Source organism: Prionailurus bengalensis, chromosome B1 (assembly GCF_016509475.1).
Source record: "Prionailurus bengalensis isolate Pbe53 chromosome B1, Fcat_Pben_1.1_paternal_pri, whole genome shotgun sequence".
Lineage (NCBI taxonomy): Eukaryota > Metazoa > Chordata > Mammalia > Carnivora > Felidae > Prionailurus > Prionailurus bengalensis.
In genome coordinates, this window is record NC_057344.1 from 35,456,743 (window position 1) to 35,473,670 (window position 16,928).

General features: G+C 51.0%; 2 protein-coding genes across 8 annotated transcripts in view; one reads left to right on the top strand and one right to left on the bottom strand.

The window, feature by feature from the left end:
- BIN3 (bridging integrator 3) overlaps positions 1–2,048 on the top strand; it is a 42,722-nt gene extending 40,674 nt beyond the window's left edge. Inside the window, exon 9 of the mRNA XM_043561809.1 lies at positions 1,174–2,048. Coding sequence (XP_043417744.1) covers positions 1,174–1,320 — 147 coding nt within the window. The 3' untranslated portion in view covers positions 1,321–2,048. The remainder of the gene's footprint in view (positions 1–1,173) is intronic.
- A 282-nt stretch (positions 2,049–2,330) lies between these two features.
- Positions 2,331–16,675, bottom strand: CCAR2 (cell cycle and apoptosis regulator 2). 7 transcript variants are annotated; one of them, XM_043561735.1, is made up of 22 exons: positions 15,966–16,053; positions 15,821–15,875; positions 15,562–15,656; positions 15,193–15,284; positions 14,673–14,764; positions 14,354–14,468; positions 14,054–14,183; positions 13,776–13,872; positions 9,792–9,911; positions 7,805–8,027; positions 7,604–7,717; positions 7,075–7,238; positions 6,451–6,622; positions 6,133–6,363; positions 5,803–6,024; positions 5,048–5,192; positions 4,846–4,928; positions 4,339–4,485; positions 4,055–4,166; positions 3,768–3,956; positions 3,410–3,615; positions 2,331–3,148 (listed from the first exon to the last, which is right to left on the bottom strand). In XM_043561735.1, the coding sequence occupies exons 3-22, from the start codon at positions 15,617–15,619 to the stop codon at positions 3,104–3,106; spliced, it is 2,757 nt and encodes a 918-aa protein (XP_043417670.1). In that variant the 5' UTR covers positions 15,620–15,656; positions 15,821–15,875; positions 15,966–16,053; the 3' UTR covers positions 2,331–3,103. The 7 variants fall into 7 exon arrangements, with proteins under 7 accessions (XP_043417670.1, XP_043417676.1, XP_043417647.1 ...); XM_043561741.1 differs by lacking the exons at positions 15,821–15,875; positions 15,966–16,053 and adding an exon at positions 16,537–16,665 and having other exon boundaries at positions 4,846–4,925; XM_043561712.1 differs by lacking the exons at positions 15,821–15,875; positions 15,966–16,053 and adding an exon at positions 16,537–16,665.
- Positions 16,676–16,928: the final 253 nt, after the last annotated feature.

A 16,928-nucleotide genomic window follows, 5' to 3' on the forward strand; every position in this document is an offset into this window, starting at 1 on the left:
TGTCGCTGCCATTAGTCATTGGAGAAGTGAGCATTCCTAGTGACTCAGCCTGCGCAGTGCGGCTCTGGGGCGGGGAGCGGGGGTAGGGCAGGCCATCCCCTGCCCTCTCCCGGCCCTGGTCTACGCCCCGTCCCCTCAGGGGACAGCAGCATTTGGAGACCCTCATTTAGCTCCCCTCAGCCCAGTGGAAATCTAGCTGTGGGGTATGAGAGACCCCTCCTCAGAAGCAGCTGAGCCACGGCCCTGCCACCAAACCTGCCACTCGGCCTGGCCTTCCCAGTGACAGCACTCCACTGTCTAGAGTGGAAGCAGTGTCTGAATAGAGTTTTGAATAGTGTGGATCACTTTCACGGAAGTGTTTGCCTTTGGTCAGGAGGCAGTGGCCCCTGGTCTGAGCAGCCCTCAGCCATCGGAGAGTTGCTGAGGGGTCTCCCCTGTCCTCAGCACACCCCCACCCCACTGCCACAGGCCTCTCCCATCAGCCCCGGTGCCTACACACATAGGGACACGGAAACAAGCTGGTCTGCGAACCCTGCTTTCCAGCCAAACAGCCGAAGCGTGATTAATGGAACAGGTTGGGAAGGAACACGCAGCTGGGGGGGGGGGGGGTCACCTTTCTCACCTTTACCTCTAAGACTCTCAGGGTTCTGGGGTCCAGCGACACCCCTTCCCCATGGACAAAGGTCTAGCTTCTTGAAGCACCTCGGGTCAGTGCCTGACTCCCTGGCTTCCCCAGGACTCGAGGAGGGTCCTGCCAGTGCCCTCAGCCAGCCTCAGGCTGCGCTGTCCTATATCTCCTGGCACAGGCCCCAACGCCCCTCAGCTGCCTGGAGGGCTCCAAAGTCAGAACCCCCGCCTCCATCCATCTCACCAAGGCCCCCTTGCCCCCCCTCCTCTGCCATCCTGGCAGCAGCAGTGGACGTTCCTGAAGGGCTGGGGTCTGTGGCTTCAGTTTCCCTACTTGCCCTGCAGCTTCAGGAGATGGGCTGAGAGGAAGGGCAGTGATGGAGGGAAGAGTGGAAGCCAGCCCCCTCCACCCAGCCTGAGCGCTCTGCTTAAGAGAACAAGCAGCATGTGGGCCTCTGGGACGCGCCCAGGGGGTGCAATGCTGAGGGGGCCTTGTACCCCAGGAGCCCAGCACCTGCCAACCTCCTTCTCCATCCCTGCCTCCAGGTTGGGTACTACTCTGAAATGCAGAAGATCTTCGGAGACCTGACCCAGCAGCTCGACCAGCCTGGCCACACTGATGAGCAGCGGGAGAGGGAGAATGAGGCCAGACTGAGTGAGCTCAGAGCCCTCTCCATTGTGGCTGATGACTGAGTCCCCGCCACCGTTTCAGACTCCTGGGATACAAGTCAACCTTTCTGGTCTTAGCCCTTGTTAAGCTTAGGCTCAGGCGACAGCCAGCAAAAGGCTCTCCCCCGAGAGAAGTATGGGGACAGCAGTGGCCCCTGTTCTACCTCACGAGACCTCTGCAGTGAGCCTGGCAACAGGAGCCCCAAGCAGGGTGCTGCCTCCCCACCCATAGCAAGAACCCAGACAGGTAAGCAGCACAGAAAAACTCCAAGGGCTTTGTTTCCAAAAGAACCGTCCAAAGGGCAGCCTGGCCTAGGACCTGAGCAAGCTTCCAGCCTTCAAAGGCACAGGCTCTGTCCGCTCACCTGAGGTCTTAGCCTTGCCTGCACGGTTGTGATCTCACCTACCTCCAAAGAAAGACCCATCCTTGGGAGTCCACCCACCCTCGTTGCCTTTCCCCTTCAGACTCTTCTGGGAGAGGCCCAAGACACTGCCTCTCCTCTAGCCCAGACTCCCAGCATAAAACCTGGTTTCACCCACTTCTATCCCTTAGGTCAAGTGCAGAGAAGAACCCCAAGCCTTGTAGGTTCCCTAGGAAACCAGACTGAGCTCATGTAAATAGGCTGTCAACCACACAAAATGTCACAGCCTGATTCACAGGCCTCAAAGCAATAACAGTGGGTTTGTCTCACCTGAATATTTGGAAATTTTATTTTTTCAAGTAAAGTTTTCAATAAAATTGCCAGCTGTTACTGTGCTGTAACTGAGGAGAGAAGAGAGCCACCCCAGGTTTGTGTCAGGGTGGTGCTGCCCTCTGCTGAGCTGACAGCACCCCTGTGGCATAGTGTCTCTTGACCAGCAGGGGGCAGGACCCAGAGCACCCTGGGGCTCATCTTCCTGCCACCCGGCCCCACCTTCTGGAGATGCTGCACCCTCCATCCAGCAGAGGCTAGGCTGAGGACTAGAAGGAAGGGGGCAGCACAGGGAGACCTAGAAGAGGAAGAAGGTAAGAGCTGTGGAGGACACTTAGCTTGTTTTTGACTTTGGTTTATTTAAAAAACAAAAAGCCAAAAAAAAAAAAAAAAAAAACCCAACTTTATATACAAAGTCAAACTGAAACCACGGATTATGGAAAGAGGCGAGACTTCCGGGGAACAGGGAAAAAGGCTGGGCCAGAGCCAATACCACATTCTGAACACGGGGAGGTGCTGGTTTCTTCTGGCAAGTCCAGGGTGGCTGGAGCACAGTGCTCTCTGGCAGACACAGCCCGACACCAAGAGTTCGCCAGCACAGACTCCATTTCTGCGATGGCCAAGGAAGACCCTTCCCCTAGGAACCTGCTCCTGTACCTGGCAGGACTTGTGCCATCCAGAGGAAGGGCTCTTACCCCCTGCCAGAGTCCACGTCTGTTTCCTCAGTTTATTGGCATCAGACCTTATGACATACTCGAAAGCCTTTTCCTCCCCTGTCTTATTCTAAACTGGAAGAGGACAGGAGAAAAGTCAGCACAAGACTAAAGGGCCCCAGGAAAAATCCCAAGGTGGAGGGCAAAATGACATTCGAGGGGTGCAGAAGGTGTTGGATTTAGTTGTTAAGTGGAACCGGGGTTCCTCACGCATCCGTCCCACATAGCACAGACCCCACCCTGATGGCCTGAGCTCCTCTACGGAGGCTGAGCATAGGGGTCAGCCACCCCTGCCTGTGGCTCCCAGGTCCTGCTCCAGCTTCTTTCTGGAACCAAAAGGGCTCGAACGTCAGCAGGCTCCATCGCTGACCTCACGGGAGGACAGCTCCTGCACCAGGCCCCTCAGTTGTTAGGTGCCGGCTCCTCCTTCTCTACCCAGCTGTCCGCCTAGAACGAGAATCAGGACTCAGGACTCAAGAGAAAGGGCCAAGATGGGAGGACAGCAGCACTTCCTCCCGGGAGACCAGGCTGCAGCTGCTACCAACCGATTCCCCAAGAAACCAGTAGGTGGAGAAGGCGAGGCGAGGCAAAGCCCCGCAAGGGCAGGAGGACCGACGTGCTGGCTGGCTGTCACCTGTCACCCCAACCAAGCCTCCCGAATGACGAATGACGAATGACCGTCGGCCGGCTCTGCCCTTAGAGGCTCACCTTTTCCACCATCCGCTGCATCTCCAGCTGCAGGGGGGTCAGGCGCCTCCGGAACTCCTGGAGCAGTCGCTGCAGCTGGTTCTTCTGCCGCTCGGCCGTCCGCGCCGTCTCCTCGGCCTCGGCCAGCCGGCTCCGCAACTCCTGCATTTCCGCCGCCAGTGTCTTGTTGGTTACTTCAGTGGCTGAGAAGCGGTTATGGCTCTCCTCTGGGGGGGAAACGACAGAAAGACCGCTGCGAAGCTAAGCACTGCCGCACAGGGCAATAGGCCCGAAGCGTAAGGAGGGACCCCTCTTAATCTCCACACCCACGGCTGCACGTCCTATGTGTGCCGGGTCCCTGCGGCTTCGGGCCACTCACCCAGCTTCAGTTCCAGTGTGTGAATCTTGTTCTCCAGGTAGAGCCGTCCACTGTCCTGCTGCTCCGCGCGCTGCAACAGGTTCCCCACATTGATCAGGCTGCCGTTGTGGGACACCAGGCCTTTGTGTTCTGTGGGGGCGGCGCCTGGCTTTGCGCTTTTCCCAGAAGGAGGTAGCAGATCCAGGTTTCCTAGAAGGGGCCGAGAAAGAGATAGAAGGAAGAGTTCTCAGGAGAAAGCAGCGTGCCCCGCCCATCCTCCACAGAAGGCTACAGGCACCAGGACGCACCAAAGAGCACCTCCTCAGGAAGCCCACCGTCTGTGCCCTCCTGGCGGCTGTACTGAAGGCTCCGGTACTGGCAAATGTTCTGGGTCACCACCCTGCTGACCAGCTGTTTGGCCTGCAGAAGACATACGCCCCAGACACTGATGAGAAGAAGCGAGCCCTTGCCCCCATGGTATGCAAGTGCCTAGAACTAGAGCTCTCTGAGCCACCCACAGGAGTCCAGTGTCTGCATGTAACGTTAGGGGAGGCCGTCTTGGAAAGGGCGGAGAGGATGTGAGAGAAGGCACCTGCTCTGCACTGAGCCGGAGCCCAAGGGTAAGCAGGATCCTCTCCAAGTCCCGCCGGTGCAAGTAGCCACACCAGTTGGCGTCAAAGAAGACAAAAGCAAGGAGACAGTCCAAAGGGAGCACGGCAGAGGGGTCCAGCTCCTTGGGCTGCAAGAGAAACGAGGATGGACAAGATTTACAAAGAGTTCTTTCAGCGGCTAAAGCGCCTAGGACGTAGCTGACCTAATGACACCAGGGCACCCTTCCGCCTGGAGACAGGCCCCCAGGCCACTTTTACACACAGAGGAAGTGAGTGCGCTCCTAGATCAGATACCTCACTCAGATTCACCCAGATGGAGATACTGAAGTGCCCTCGATCCTATGAACACCCCACTCCATGAGCCAAGAACCACATTCTGGTTTTTGTCAACCGGAATCAAATGGTAAAAGTTTCCCTCTCCCAGGAGTGAGTCAGAGACCTTGCTAATAAGCCTCACGGACTCTTGGGGGATGGAAGAGAGGTCTCACCATGTCCTGAAGAGAAGAGAACTCCATCTCCGATTGGTTTGAGGCAACCGACCGGACCTCAGAATCCTCCAGCTTGGCTCCTGCTGCAGAAAGCCTGAGATAAGCTTGGAGCAGGGACCACACGGGCCCAAATCCCATAGCCGTAACAGGAGAGCAGTCCAGCCACAGAGCCAGGAGGCCACTGTGTGGTGCCTGCACGTACCGAACTCCTCCTCTCCGTCGTCCCTCAGGAGCAGTAGTTCCGGATCAAGTGCCATCTCACAGAGGTCCTCAGATGCCTCACCCCGGGGTTTCTCTTCTTCCTCTCCCCCAGAAGATGGAGGTTTGGGCAAAAGCCCATCCTCCTTCTAGAAACAGACCCGGATGAGAATGGTCATCTCTAACTGCTAACAATTAGAACAGCCAACAGTTGAGCATCAACCGTGTTCAGGCACCGTTTGTACACACGTTCAGGGTTTGTACACACGCTCCCATTTACTGCACTTCATTACGTGGGGTTCAGAGCACACCAGGGCGGCTCCAGGGCACCCGGAGTTTTCTTTGGGAGTCAGTCACGGTCCCATAAGAAATTATATGTGTACTTGATGGCATCAGGCAAGAAACAGACCTATGTGCTTTAGAAAGGGCTAAGAAGATGCGGCGCTCTAGTTAACCATCAAGCAGCCCAAACACCCGTCCTCCCCACAGCATTAGTAACCGAGGCTTCTGTGCCACCCTCGCAGGCCAACCACGCCGCCAGGCCCGCCTCCCCTCTCCTCAGCACACCACCTCCTAGCTGCACAGCCAGGTGGGAGAGCGAGGTGCCCTGCTCCCGAGGACATGCCAGGTGGCAAGGCACACACGGGCAGCGAGAGGAGTGGTGAGAGGAGCCCCGTGAGGCCCCCCAGCAGCGCCTGGTATGGCGCAGCACTACTGTGTGCAGCCCCAGTGCCCGTGCAGGGCAGCAGAGGTACTCACCGGTGGGGCGTCTGACTCGGCAGCTGTGCCCTCACTCTGTACCTCGTCCTTGGACTCCTTGGCAGCCTCTTCCTTGACTGCTTCTTCTTCCTTAGCTGCCTCCTCTTTCTCAGGTTCAGGTGGGGCCACAACCTTTTCAGGAAGGCTCAGCAGCATCTTATAAATCCTATAGCCAAAATCCCTCTGCAGCATCTCCAGAAACAGTTCAGCCAACACCATCACCTGGTAGGAGAGTCAGCAGAGGTCCCCGAGCATCAGGAAAAGGGGAATGTTCAAGCCCTGCCGTCCCAGATACCCTACTGCACAGCCCACCCAGACTCCTACACTTACTTCAAAAGAGATCCTTTCTTTTGGCCTCCGGTCCTCCACAATACTATGGAGGGACAGGTTTACACAGCCAGGGCGTGCCATGACAGCAGGTTCTAGAGGGGGTGGAGGGGCCTCTGGGAGATCGGTGTCCACTTCCTGCTGTGCGGTGGCCTCTGGGTTCTCTGCATTCTGTTTAGAGGCGTCTGCTGCTTGCTCTGATACATCAGCTGCCTGTTCCGTTGGCTCTGCTTCCTGTGACAAAAGCCAAGAGCGGTGACCACCTGGGCCCAGGGGTCAGGGCATCTACTCTGCCCCCTTATTTGTAAGGCTCAGTCTTACCACGGACACCTCTTGGGGTGGGGGAGCTGCCTCTGCAGCTTTCTGCTGGCACAGGGCCTCCCACTCTTCCAAAGTAGGCATGATGGTCCAGACGTCTGGCAGGTACACCACCACAGTCTGGAGCCGCCTCGGTGGGCCCGGTTGTAGGTACTGAAACTCAGCAAAGCGCCACCTGCTCACAGCAAAAGGAAGAAGGAAGAACTGACCCATGACCTTCACAAGCAAGTGCTTCAGTCAACACTTAATGAGCACATACTGCATACGAAGCTTTGAAAATACAAAAACAGAAGAGACGAAGTCTTCAAGAAATGGTTCATCAATGGAGAGACTTGCAAATAAGGAGACAATTACTAACCAAGGTGCTACAAGCAACAAGGACCGCTAATATGGCGGAGGGATCACATCTGATGAGCCTTGGAGGGTCAGCTGGCCCTCAACACACATACACATTCCTAGTCATGCTCATGACCAAGGTGACCGTCACTGAGGGCCAGAGGGAGGAATGAGGTAGGACTAGGACACAGAAGAGAGCTAACAGGTCAGAAAGGCACAGGAATTTGACCTCCTGAACAGTCTCCCCAATACAGAGGGCCAGCCACAGACAAGCCTGGGGCAGCCACTCACCACTTTGTGCAGGTGCTCAAGTCAATGCCGGTCTGGGCTTGCGCACAGCGGATAGCGGTGCGGACTAGCACCTGCGGGTCGCCCTTGGGGTCGAGGCCATCCAGAGAGGGAGACCATTCACCCCCAACCAGCACCGCCTCTTCTTCTTTCCGGCCCAGCAAAAACTGCAAAAATGGATCCGAGATTAAAAACACAAAACAAAAACAAAAACCCAATTACCTGGATCTCCCGTGAGGCAGCCTACACCCCTGAGAGTGAAAGCAGCAGGATGTGGTGAAGAATCCCCCACACAGGGTGGGAAGCAGGGAGGGGTGGATCTCTCTACCCATGAACGTGAACCAGCCATGTAACTTTTTCTGACAAGAAGATCCTGAGCCATACGGTCCTGGTGAAGTGAGTGGTAGTGGTATTTCAGTTCTGAGACTGCTGGTTTCTACAAGTTCACGAATAGGAGCCAAGCTGCCGAAAACCTGACAGGGCCTGGACATTATCAATGACTGCATCCTGCCTCACGGACACCAGCTCTTACCTTAATCTGCTTCAAAGGATGTTCTGGTGTCTCCCTTGGCTCAGCCATGTCATCCACAAAGAGCATGCAACAACGATACAATTCCTCCAGTCCCGGGGAAGAGAGCAGCAGTACCTGTGCAGGGGCAGCGTGAAGGACACACTCGAGAGCTTTCTCAGCCTCCGACAACGGGACAAAGCGGCAGGACCTCAGCCCACTTACCTTGGAACTATAAGCGGGATCGCTGTCTGCAGGGATGGGCTCAGCACCAGTGTCTGGAGCTGGCTCCTTCTCAGAAGATACCTGGATACGGCTTGGATGATGGAGGGAAAAGGGCTGGCTCAGAGGAAAGGCTGACAGCCAGCTCAGACACACAGCCAGAAAATCTGAGGGAACCAGGAGGCTGCGGTAGCGGCGCTGGAGTTCTAAGAAGTCACAGGTGGGGCTGCAGGAAGAAAGCAAAGATCCAGACTGGGCAAGGCTAAATTATTTTTAAAAATGGAACCATATCATGAGTTTAGGCCCCATGTCAGGCTCCATGCTGACAGTGTGGAGCCTGCTTAGGATTCTCTCTCTCCCTCTCTCTGCACCTCTCCTGCTCTCTTTCAGAATAAATAAATAAACCAAAAAAATAAAAAATAAAAAATGGAACTATAAAAGACTTGGAGGGGAAAGGGCAAAATATTTTCTAACCTGGGAAAGAAGACGTCTCTGAAAAGAAAAAGATGGAGATTTGACCACTAAAATGCTTCAACTTCTAATTGCAAAATAAAGTCAAACTGGAGAAGAAAAAACAGAAAAACATTTACAATCCACGACAGCTAAGGCTCAACCGTCTTGATATGAGGAGCCCACAAATGACTAACAGAAAGTTGACAAGTCTGAGAAAACTGACATCAACAGATACTTAACAGAAAAAGAAAAGAGACTTAACAGCCTGTGAAAACATGCTCTATCTCACTTAAAATTAAAGAAATGCAAATCAGAGGATCACTTTTCACCTATGAGACTGACAAAGATCCAAACGTTTGACAAGGGTACACCGGCTGCAGCAGGAAGAAACAAGTACCTCATGCCCCACTGGCGAGAATGTAGATCGACACAGTCTCTTGGACAGAACTGGCAATATATGTCCAAGTTTAAAATCAGACCTTTGAGCCAGCTACTCCAGTTCTAGGAACTGATCTCAACAGAATACTTGTGCCTGTTCACACAGATGTTTGTAGAAGAATGTTTACTACAACAATGTTTAGGATTAAAAAGTGAAAATGGAGAACTGGCTAAAGTGTCTGTCCATTCAGTGGAGTATTGTCTAGTTGCTGAAAAGAATGCAACCCCAACCTAATAAACGTTAACATGGAAGAAATTCCAAGATGTATTAAGTGAAAAAGCAAAATACCAAACAGTACATACAAGAAGCTTCTATATACATTCAAAAAGACACATTGTGTGTGGCAAATTGTTCGCAGTCACATTTGGACTGATGTGAGGAGGCTCTACATGCAGCCCTGATGCAGGGCTGATGTAGGGACCACACTGTCTTGTGAGGCAGGTGGCTCAGCATGGAGCACAGGAGAGGTCCTGCCTGGCCCCGTGGACAGGAAGCGGTGATGCCAGGTAGAGCGGGAACAGCCCTCTTTCCCTTCCACCTTGAGCAGTAGCCAGGAGGCCACCACCCCACCTCAGCTCGGGCTTAAGTGAACTTTGCTACTGGGGCAGTGGCTGGAGCCCTGCCTCTCCACTGCTGGATGGAATCTGGAATCGCTCATCTACCTCTGTCAGTGAGTTGCTAAGTGAGATAGGTAGGCTTGCAGGCCAGAGTCCTCATACACCGTACAGCACTTGAAAAAGGATTGAGAGGTTCCCTGGAAAACGAGTCCCAGGGCTCTTACGATCTGTAGTTTCCACTTGAATTAGAACTAGTACTGGGTACTCGAATTTGAATTGGTAAGCCTTAACGATAACCTGGCAGAAGTATTTCTGGTGATCAAATCACAGAAGTTCTATCAGGGAACCCATGTAAGTGGTGCTACGCTGGTCCAAATTTGAGACTTAGAAATTAAAAAACTGTCACATTAAAAAAACAAACAAAAAGGTCCAAGCACATGACCCCATATACACACAGTCTCTTGCATAGACTGTATTTCATTTACACAAGAAGCTGTTACCAGCTGTGAGCCTCAGCCCCCACCCCAGCCTTGCCACTCACCTGTCCACAGTATAGGGAGTGAGATGGACCCGGTAAGGAGGCAGGTCATGCCGTGGTTTCTTAGCACCCCAAGGCTCTCCACCAGCCCGCTGTTTGCGTTTCTTGGAGTCATAGTCATCGCTGGAAGTTGGCCCGTCACCGGAAGGAAGAAACCACACTGTTACATTAAGATTCAATACACTGGCATGACAAGGAAACAGTCTGAATCCCCAACATCAAGGAAATGGATAAAGAAGCCATGCCAACAGCCCTATGACACATAGCTATAAAGTTATTAAAATGAGTATTTAAATATTTCTAATAGCAGAAAACCACCCATGATAAGCAAAGACTAGTACACAGTAATATGTATACAGTAGTGCCTCAACTGTGCAAAATAACCTTTTAAAAACTGAAAAGAAATAAAGTATTGGGGCACCTGGCTGGCTCAGTCCATGGAGCATATGACTCTTGATCTCAGTGTTGTAAGTTTGAGCCCCACATTGGATATAGAGATTACTTAAAAAAAAAAAAAAATCTTAAAAAAAAAAAAAAGTATTAACGATGAATGCCTCTGGTAAAACTTGTAATTTTATTTTTTATATTTTCTGAACTTTAAAAATTACAGTGAACATATAATTTTTTGAAACGAGCAAAGATTTTAACTGATTTCTAACATGAGACATATATGCTACCATGCAAAGGGTTCTATAAAGCAAGTTTTATTAAGAGACCATTCTCGTAACAAACCCTTAACAATACACGTTAAAGTCAGAAAAACACTCAAACCCTTTGGTCCAGTAATTCCACTCTTGAAAATTTATCCCAAGGAAGTTAATTCAAAAGAAAAACAGAGGTTATAAACAGTGGAAAAAATTCAAACCAAGAGTAAGAAAACCATATTCACATCCAGCAACACCTGAACTTTTATAGTAAATAAATACAATAATCAAACAGCCGTTAAAACAATCGTGAGGATTAAACTGCAATATGGAAAAAAATGTTTAATCACCTTAATCATAATGTATAAAAATAATTTGGACTCTAGGGCACCTGGGTGGCTCAGTTGGTTAAGCATCCGACTCTTGATTTCAGCTCAGGTCATATCATGGTTGCAAGACCAAGACCTGAATGGGGCTCTGCACTGACAGCATGGAGCCTGCTTGGGATTCTCTCTCTCTCTGTCTGCCCCGCCCCCACACTCACGCATGTGCGCTTACTCGCACTCTCAAAAAAAATACTTAAAAGATAGTAATGTGGACTCTAAAATTAAAACTTTTTAATTTTTTAATTAGAGTCATAAAAAGTGTGTTTCTCTATAAAGACCAGAAAAGGACATAGGGAAAAAAGCAGCCGTAAATAATTTCTCTTTTCAAAATTATTTTCTAAAGGTGTTTAAGAATGGTTATTACCTTTAAAGGGAAAGAGGAAATGACTCATTTTTATACTATTTTGGCTTTATATAATAGCATGTACTACTTTATACACTTCTATGATATAATACTTATTATAGTTATCACTACGTTATGGATTCAATAAATAAAAATAGAAGAGGGGTGCCTGGGTGGTTCAGTTGGTTAAGCATCTGACTCTTGATTTTGGCTCAGGTAGTGATCTCATGGTTGTGAGATCTGGTTCCTGCTTAAGATTCTCTTTCCTCTGCCCCTCCCCACCTCTAAAAAAAAGTAGAAGAGAAAAACCTTTAGACCATTAAAAAAAATGCCAGTTTGATGAGGGGAAAACAAACTCCTGTGTCTCTAGAGAAGTAAAATCAACTGTCAGGTCTTCCTGCCCAGGTAACTGGGCTGCCTGCAGTCTATTTGCCAGAAGGCCTCTGCTCTTCCCCTCAGACCTGTCTGCATTGTTTCCCTTGTCATTACGGCCCTGAGCATCTAAGTTCATTACATTTAACACAGAGGGTTTTTTTTCTTTTCTCTATCTGCCTGGCTAATTTCCCTGCTCATTAGCATCTCCATCCAAAAGCTGCCTTCTAATCTCGCCTTTACAGAATGTCAGCTTCCACATTTCTAACACAGTAATTCTGACAGCTCTCTCCAGCTCACCCATGACTGGAGTGAACTCTTTGGGAAATGCTGTCCACCCCTAGTGAAACCGGACGTCCCACTGAATCCTGGAATCAATGGCCAGTTTTCTCTCCTTACTGTGAATCGTCAGGAACACATTGGAAAGCAGTACCAGTGAGAGACATCTCTGTAACCTCAGCAGGATACTGAGATGGCATATCCCGCTGGACACACCTGTCCAAAAAACCTCAGTAGTTCAGTACTGGCAGTCCAACGGAGACACTGTTACCTCCATCCCAGAACCTGAAATTTAAAATAAAACTTGGCTTCCAGCCAAAATGCTAACACAGCCTGACTCCTTTGTAAATTGCTGTCGTCCCAGAGTGACCGAACTCCTACTGCCCCCTTTCCTACTTTGCAAATTCTCTGCACTGACTAATGGTGTATCTCCCTGCCAGTGGTAATGTCTCCTTTCTCTAGAAACCATAACACAGAAGCATTATGGCAAAAGTAATACCAACAGGCCTTACACAGGGCTTAGCATGTCCAGGACAATCAAATGCATATGACTGTACAGAAAGACTGAATTTGAACCTAAAGCAAAAAGTCAACAGCAGCCATTGATTTCCACCCAAGCTACATTATCCCTGAGGGCACTTGCTGGGATTTGGTAATAAAGCCTTTAATAAACTCACAGAATGTGACAGGTAGAAACTCCTTGGAAACTGAAGACCAGGAAAATGCACAGGGACAAGGAAGGGGTGCAGGTGTATGCAAAATATATACCAGTCACTTGAGAACAGGACAAAGTGTTTCATGTAGTGGGGACATGGTGGAGAACAATCCTAGATCTACGAGAGAACCATCCTCCTAGTTAGAAATCATAATGACCTAGCCCAAGGGAACCACCACTAGCTTCAGCAGACTATGCCCTCTGCCTAAACTTTTTCCCTGAGTTAAAAAAGAACCTGAATATGAGAGACCTTTCTGGAGTGACGGAAATGTTTTATATCTTAACTGGGGTGAGGGTTACATGGGATTCCCCATTTGTCAAAACTGGATGAGATTTGTGCATTCCAACCTATATAGTATTTGCCATAAAACATTTTTTTAATTAAAAAAAGGTAGAAGGCAGGGAATAGATGGACGTACAGATGAAAAAGAATGGAAAATATTGATACTTGTTGAGGCTGGATGGTGGGTATATGAGGGTTCATCATCTTTTTGTTTGTTTTACCTATATTTACAATTTTCCATAATAAAAAATTAAAATGAGGACCAACAGAAGAACTAAAACCAGTCTTAAGCAAACCAGTCCAGAGCTTAACTCTTAAGGATAAAAGCGAAACCTTTTAGAGAGAGAGTAAGGTGGGATAAGGACACAGGAGCTAAAGGGAACAGGCAGCATGCTCTCGCGGTCCCTGTAGCTCACGGATGACAGAAGATGGCCTAGGACACCTCCAAAGTCCCAGAGTCACTATGCCGGCTGCAGAGGGGCCATGAATCTATCTGCATGTTCAAGGCACAGGCCTGGGCTTGAGGGCAGAGTGCGACATACACATTTACATTCTAACACTACACTGATGTGTAGCATATATAAACAAACACGTTTTATATCAGCAAATAAAACCTACACTACAATGTTATGTTTTTTGGACAATTATCATTTTCTTGATAGTTTTGATTTTTTGACACCTCAATCTTAAGGACTAAAAATAAAAGAGAAAATTATGTATTTTAAAAATTCAATATGGTATTTTGAAAGCTGAACTACATCAAATCCCTGCTTGCTGAACCAGTTTATATAGTTCTAATATTTGCATATACATCTCAATGCATCAGCCTGTTTCAGGGTAAAGGGCCTAGCTAGAAAGAGAAATCTAGCTGCAGAAAGAGAATGTTAGCGTCAACAGGTGGCAGAGAAAGGGACACTGTTCCTAGGGGCAAATAAAATATCTTCCCTGCTTAATCATTCTCTTACCTTCGGCCCTGATCCAATCGTCCATGAGGGCCCCGAGCAGGAAATCTGTTCAGGTGGCTCAGATGAAGTGTGTGGGATGTTTGGAAGAGACTCAGAGCTGCAGAGAAGAAATGGTTGGTGACTCAAAAACCCTAAATATCTGCCCAACTTCCCTGTCCCTTTCTTCCAGTGACAGAAGTACCCACTTCCATTCTGAGAGCAAACCTGAGAGTTACAGGCCCATTCAACCAGAGTACCCTATAAAGGCAAATCCCAACATCCACGCCACTGGTACGCACGCTTCTGAGGAAAGAGCGGGGGAATCCGGTGAGGCTGGAAGATCAGCTGGGGCTGAGCTCCCAGAATCCCTTGCTTCTGGCCCAGGGCTGCCACATGTAGAAGGGGAGGTGCTGGGGATTTCAGCAGGGGCTGCAGAACAATAACCAGGAAAGTCAGGGCATCCCATGGTTGATCTGCTCACCACCTTGGAAAGATGCAGCCCCACCTCTTGACAAAAGTAAGGTTCTCGCCCAGCTTTCAGGGCACAGGGGCTTCCCTCCCTCCCCTTTCCAACGCACATGCCGAGGAAAGATGGATACCTGGTTGGAGAGGGTTTGCACCTTGACAGCATTCCAGGGCACTGCCTGGCCTGGGTTGTATGCAGCCTTCACCAGCACCTTCTCACCCAGCTGGGGCAGCCGGCCCTTCACCACACTGCCAGCACACAAGCCAGGAGACCCAGTCAGGAGAGAGACCCTGGCCAAGCCACCTTGACTGCCCCTATGAGGCCCTTCCCATCAAGATTTCTCACACCTTGCATAAAAACAGCAAAGCAATGGCTTCAGAGGGGTCCCACCAGCATGGTGACAGAACTGAACTGAATAAGCATTTCCAGAAGGGGACTAACCTCAAGCCTACCTTAGCTGAAAAAAGACCTCTTCATCCACCACCCCAAAGTAGTCATGCAAGCTGGTAACAATGCCAGTGAAGACCCGCTGCTTCTCCCCACCCTGTAAGAGAATAGTGCAGTTTGAAAGTCATAGAGAGCATCTGTCCACACTCTGCCATTAGCATCTCCTCTCCAGCCAAACCGCACCGGGCTCAGCAGAGTATTGCATCAAGGTTCACATGAAGGAGGCACGCATGTGCAATAGTTATAATCTACTGTGGAGGAATGGGGGGAGATCACGCTGATTCTAAGGTCACCAGCTGCTTCTAGGATTTCCAGTTTTCTAATTCCCAGAAGCAGCCTAAAGATCTCCCTAGAGCCAGGACTTCGGACTCCCCAGTCAGAGGTGTCTAGTCACCTCCATCCTGGCTCAGGCCGGGAGTGTCAGGAAGGATGAACATAGCAATGCAAGAATGAAAGCACCAGGCACCCATGCATGCTGTGGTAGTCTTGAGTGTTGAAACTCACTAGAAAAAATGCCCAACCTACCTGAAGGTGCCTGGCATTTTGGGACAGGTCTGTGGCCACAGGAGGAGTGAGCAAACCAGGAGGAGGACCCAGAAGAGATGTTGAAGCTGCGCCTATGTGGACAGAGAAGCAACCTCCAGGAAGTGCGCCTACCATTTTGAGCACTGGAGTCAGCTCAAAGATACGGGAGGCCCAAAGAGCAAAGTGGCTCTAACCAACTCCTCCACAGGGTTTCACTGGCCACCAAGAGCTCATCTCCTAGTTTCCTATGAAACGCTGGCAACCAATCACACTCCACCAAGGAAACCCCAAAAGCCACATTTTAAAAGACTACCTCCAAAGCACGAACTACTACCCAGTTTGAAGCCGAACAGGAATAAAGGTGATCACCTGAGAAGTTGCGTCCCCCTGGAAGCGGGTTGATCCGCTGGCGCTTAAACTGGGACATTGGGAATGCTGTCCTCTTTCAGAGTCTTAGAAAAAACCTTTAATTGAAAAAGCAGTGTTAACAGCTTAGAGGGAAATTTTCCACCGAGCCCTCCCCCCGCCCCCCACAAAAGTAACTGAGATCTTAATAAAGGTGAGGTGGGTACTGAAAATGAATGGAGATGGAGAGAACATAAAGAGGGGCAGGAAATGAAAAAATTACATTGTTCCAGTTTGCCTTCACAATAACTTAGTGGTGGGTGATACTGTCAAGCTATCTGAAAGAAAAGGAAACTGAAGCTCAAAGAGATTAAGAGACTTGCCCAGGGCCACACAGAACCAGTTGGTGACAAAACTGAGACTCGCACTCAGGTCGCCAACAACTTAACGCTCCTCTCACTATGCCACACCACCCGCAGATGCTTGGGGAGAGTGGGGGGGATTGGAAAGAGCCCCAGTGACATTCATTCATTCAAATATATCCGCCAAAATGCTCCACGCAAGGCCCGGAAAAATGGAGGAGGCTGGTGCTGGAGAGAAGGTGTGGGCCCTCTCCCCGGAAGCCCGGCCCGTTGTTCCCCGGACGGGCTGGTAGGAAGGTAGCCCTGTGGCTCGGCCGAACGCGAATCCGGCAGCGCGCCCGCCCGCGCTCCTGCTCCCGTGCTCCCTGGGCCTCCGCTCCCGCCTCAGTAGCCGCCGGCACCGGGCCTCCCGGGCCGGGCCGCGGCGGGGCCACCGTGGGAGGACGAAGGCGCGCGGTTTCTCCTCCTCCCGCCCGCCCCCAGGGCCGAGGCCGTTGCCAGGGAGACGGGACTTGCAGTCCGAAGGGGGGCTCGGCCCCTTCCGCGCCCCGTGCATCTTTGCTGCCCGGCCCTCGCAGCCCCTCGGCCGGGGGAGGGGCGAAGGGGCAGAGGGGCGGCGGGGGCCCCCCCAACCCACCTGCGGGCCAGGGCCGCGACACCGGGGGGACAAAGACACCCGGAACCACCACAGCCGCTGCTGCCGCCACCACCGGAAGCGCCTCTCCGGAAGCGCGACCACTGGTCGGAAGCTACCACTCTCCCGGATATGGTCCCTCCCTCCTCTCCACCGACTTCTCCCTTCCCCCACGCCGGCCTGCCATCCCGCTCCAACTGTGGAACGGAACTGCACCTTCCCCGATCGGATGCGCGTGAGGAAGCCTGGCCTCCGCGGTGTCCTCGCTTTAGTGTCCCATTAGAAAAGCAGGCTTTAGAGCATTGGTTCCTTGTCCAAAGACAGCAGGAGCTGGACCCCCAAGTGGAAGAGAGCACCTACCACCCCACATCTGGCCTCATTCTGGCAGACCCCAG

Coding starts and splice junctions, on each gene's coding strand:
- CCAR2 (XM_043561712.1), bottom strand. CDS start 15,619: ATGTCCCAGTTTAAGCGCCAGCGGATCAACCCGCTTCCAGGGGGACGC. Junction 14,184..14,353: donor TGCAAACCCTCTCCAACCAG/GTATCCATCTTT, acceptor ATTGTTCTGCAG/CCCCTGCTGAAATCCCCAGC. Junction 5,193..5,802: donor CCGAGTCAGACGCCCCACCG/GTGAGTACCTCT, acceptor GTCTGTTTCTAG/AAGGAGGATGGGCTTTTGCC.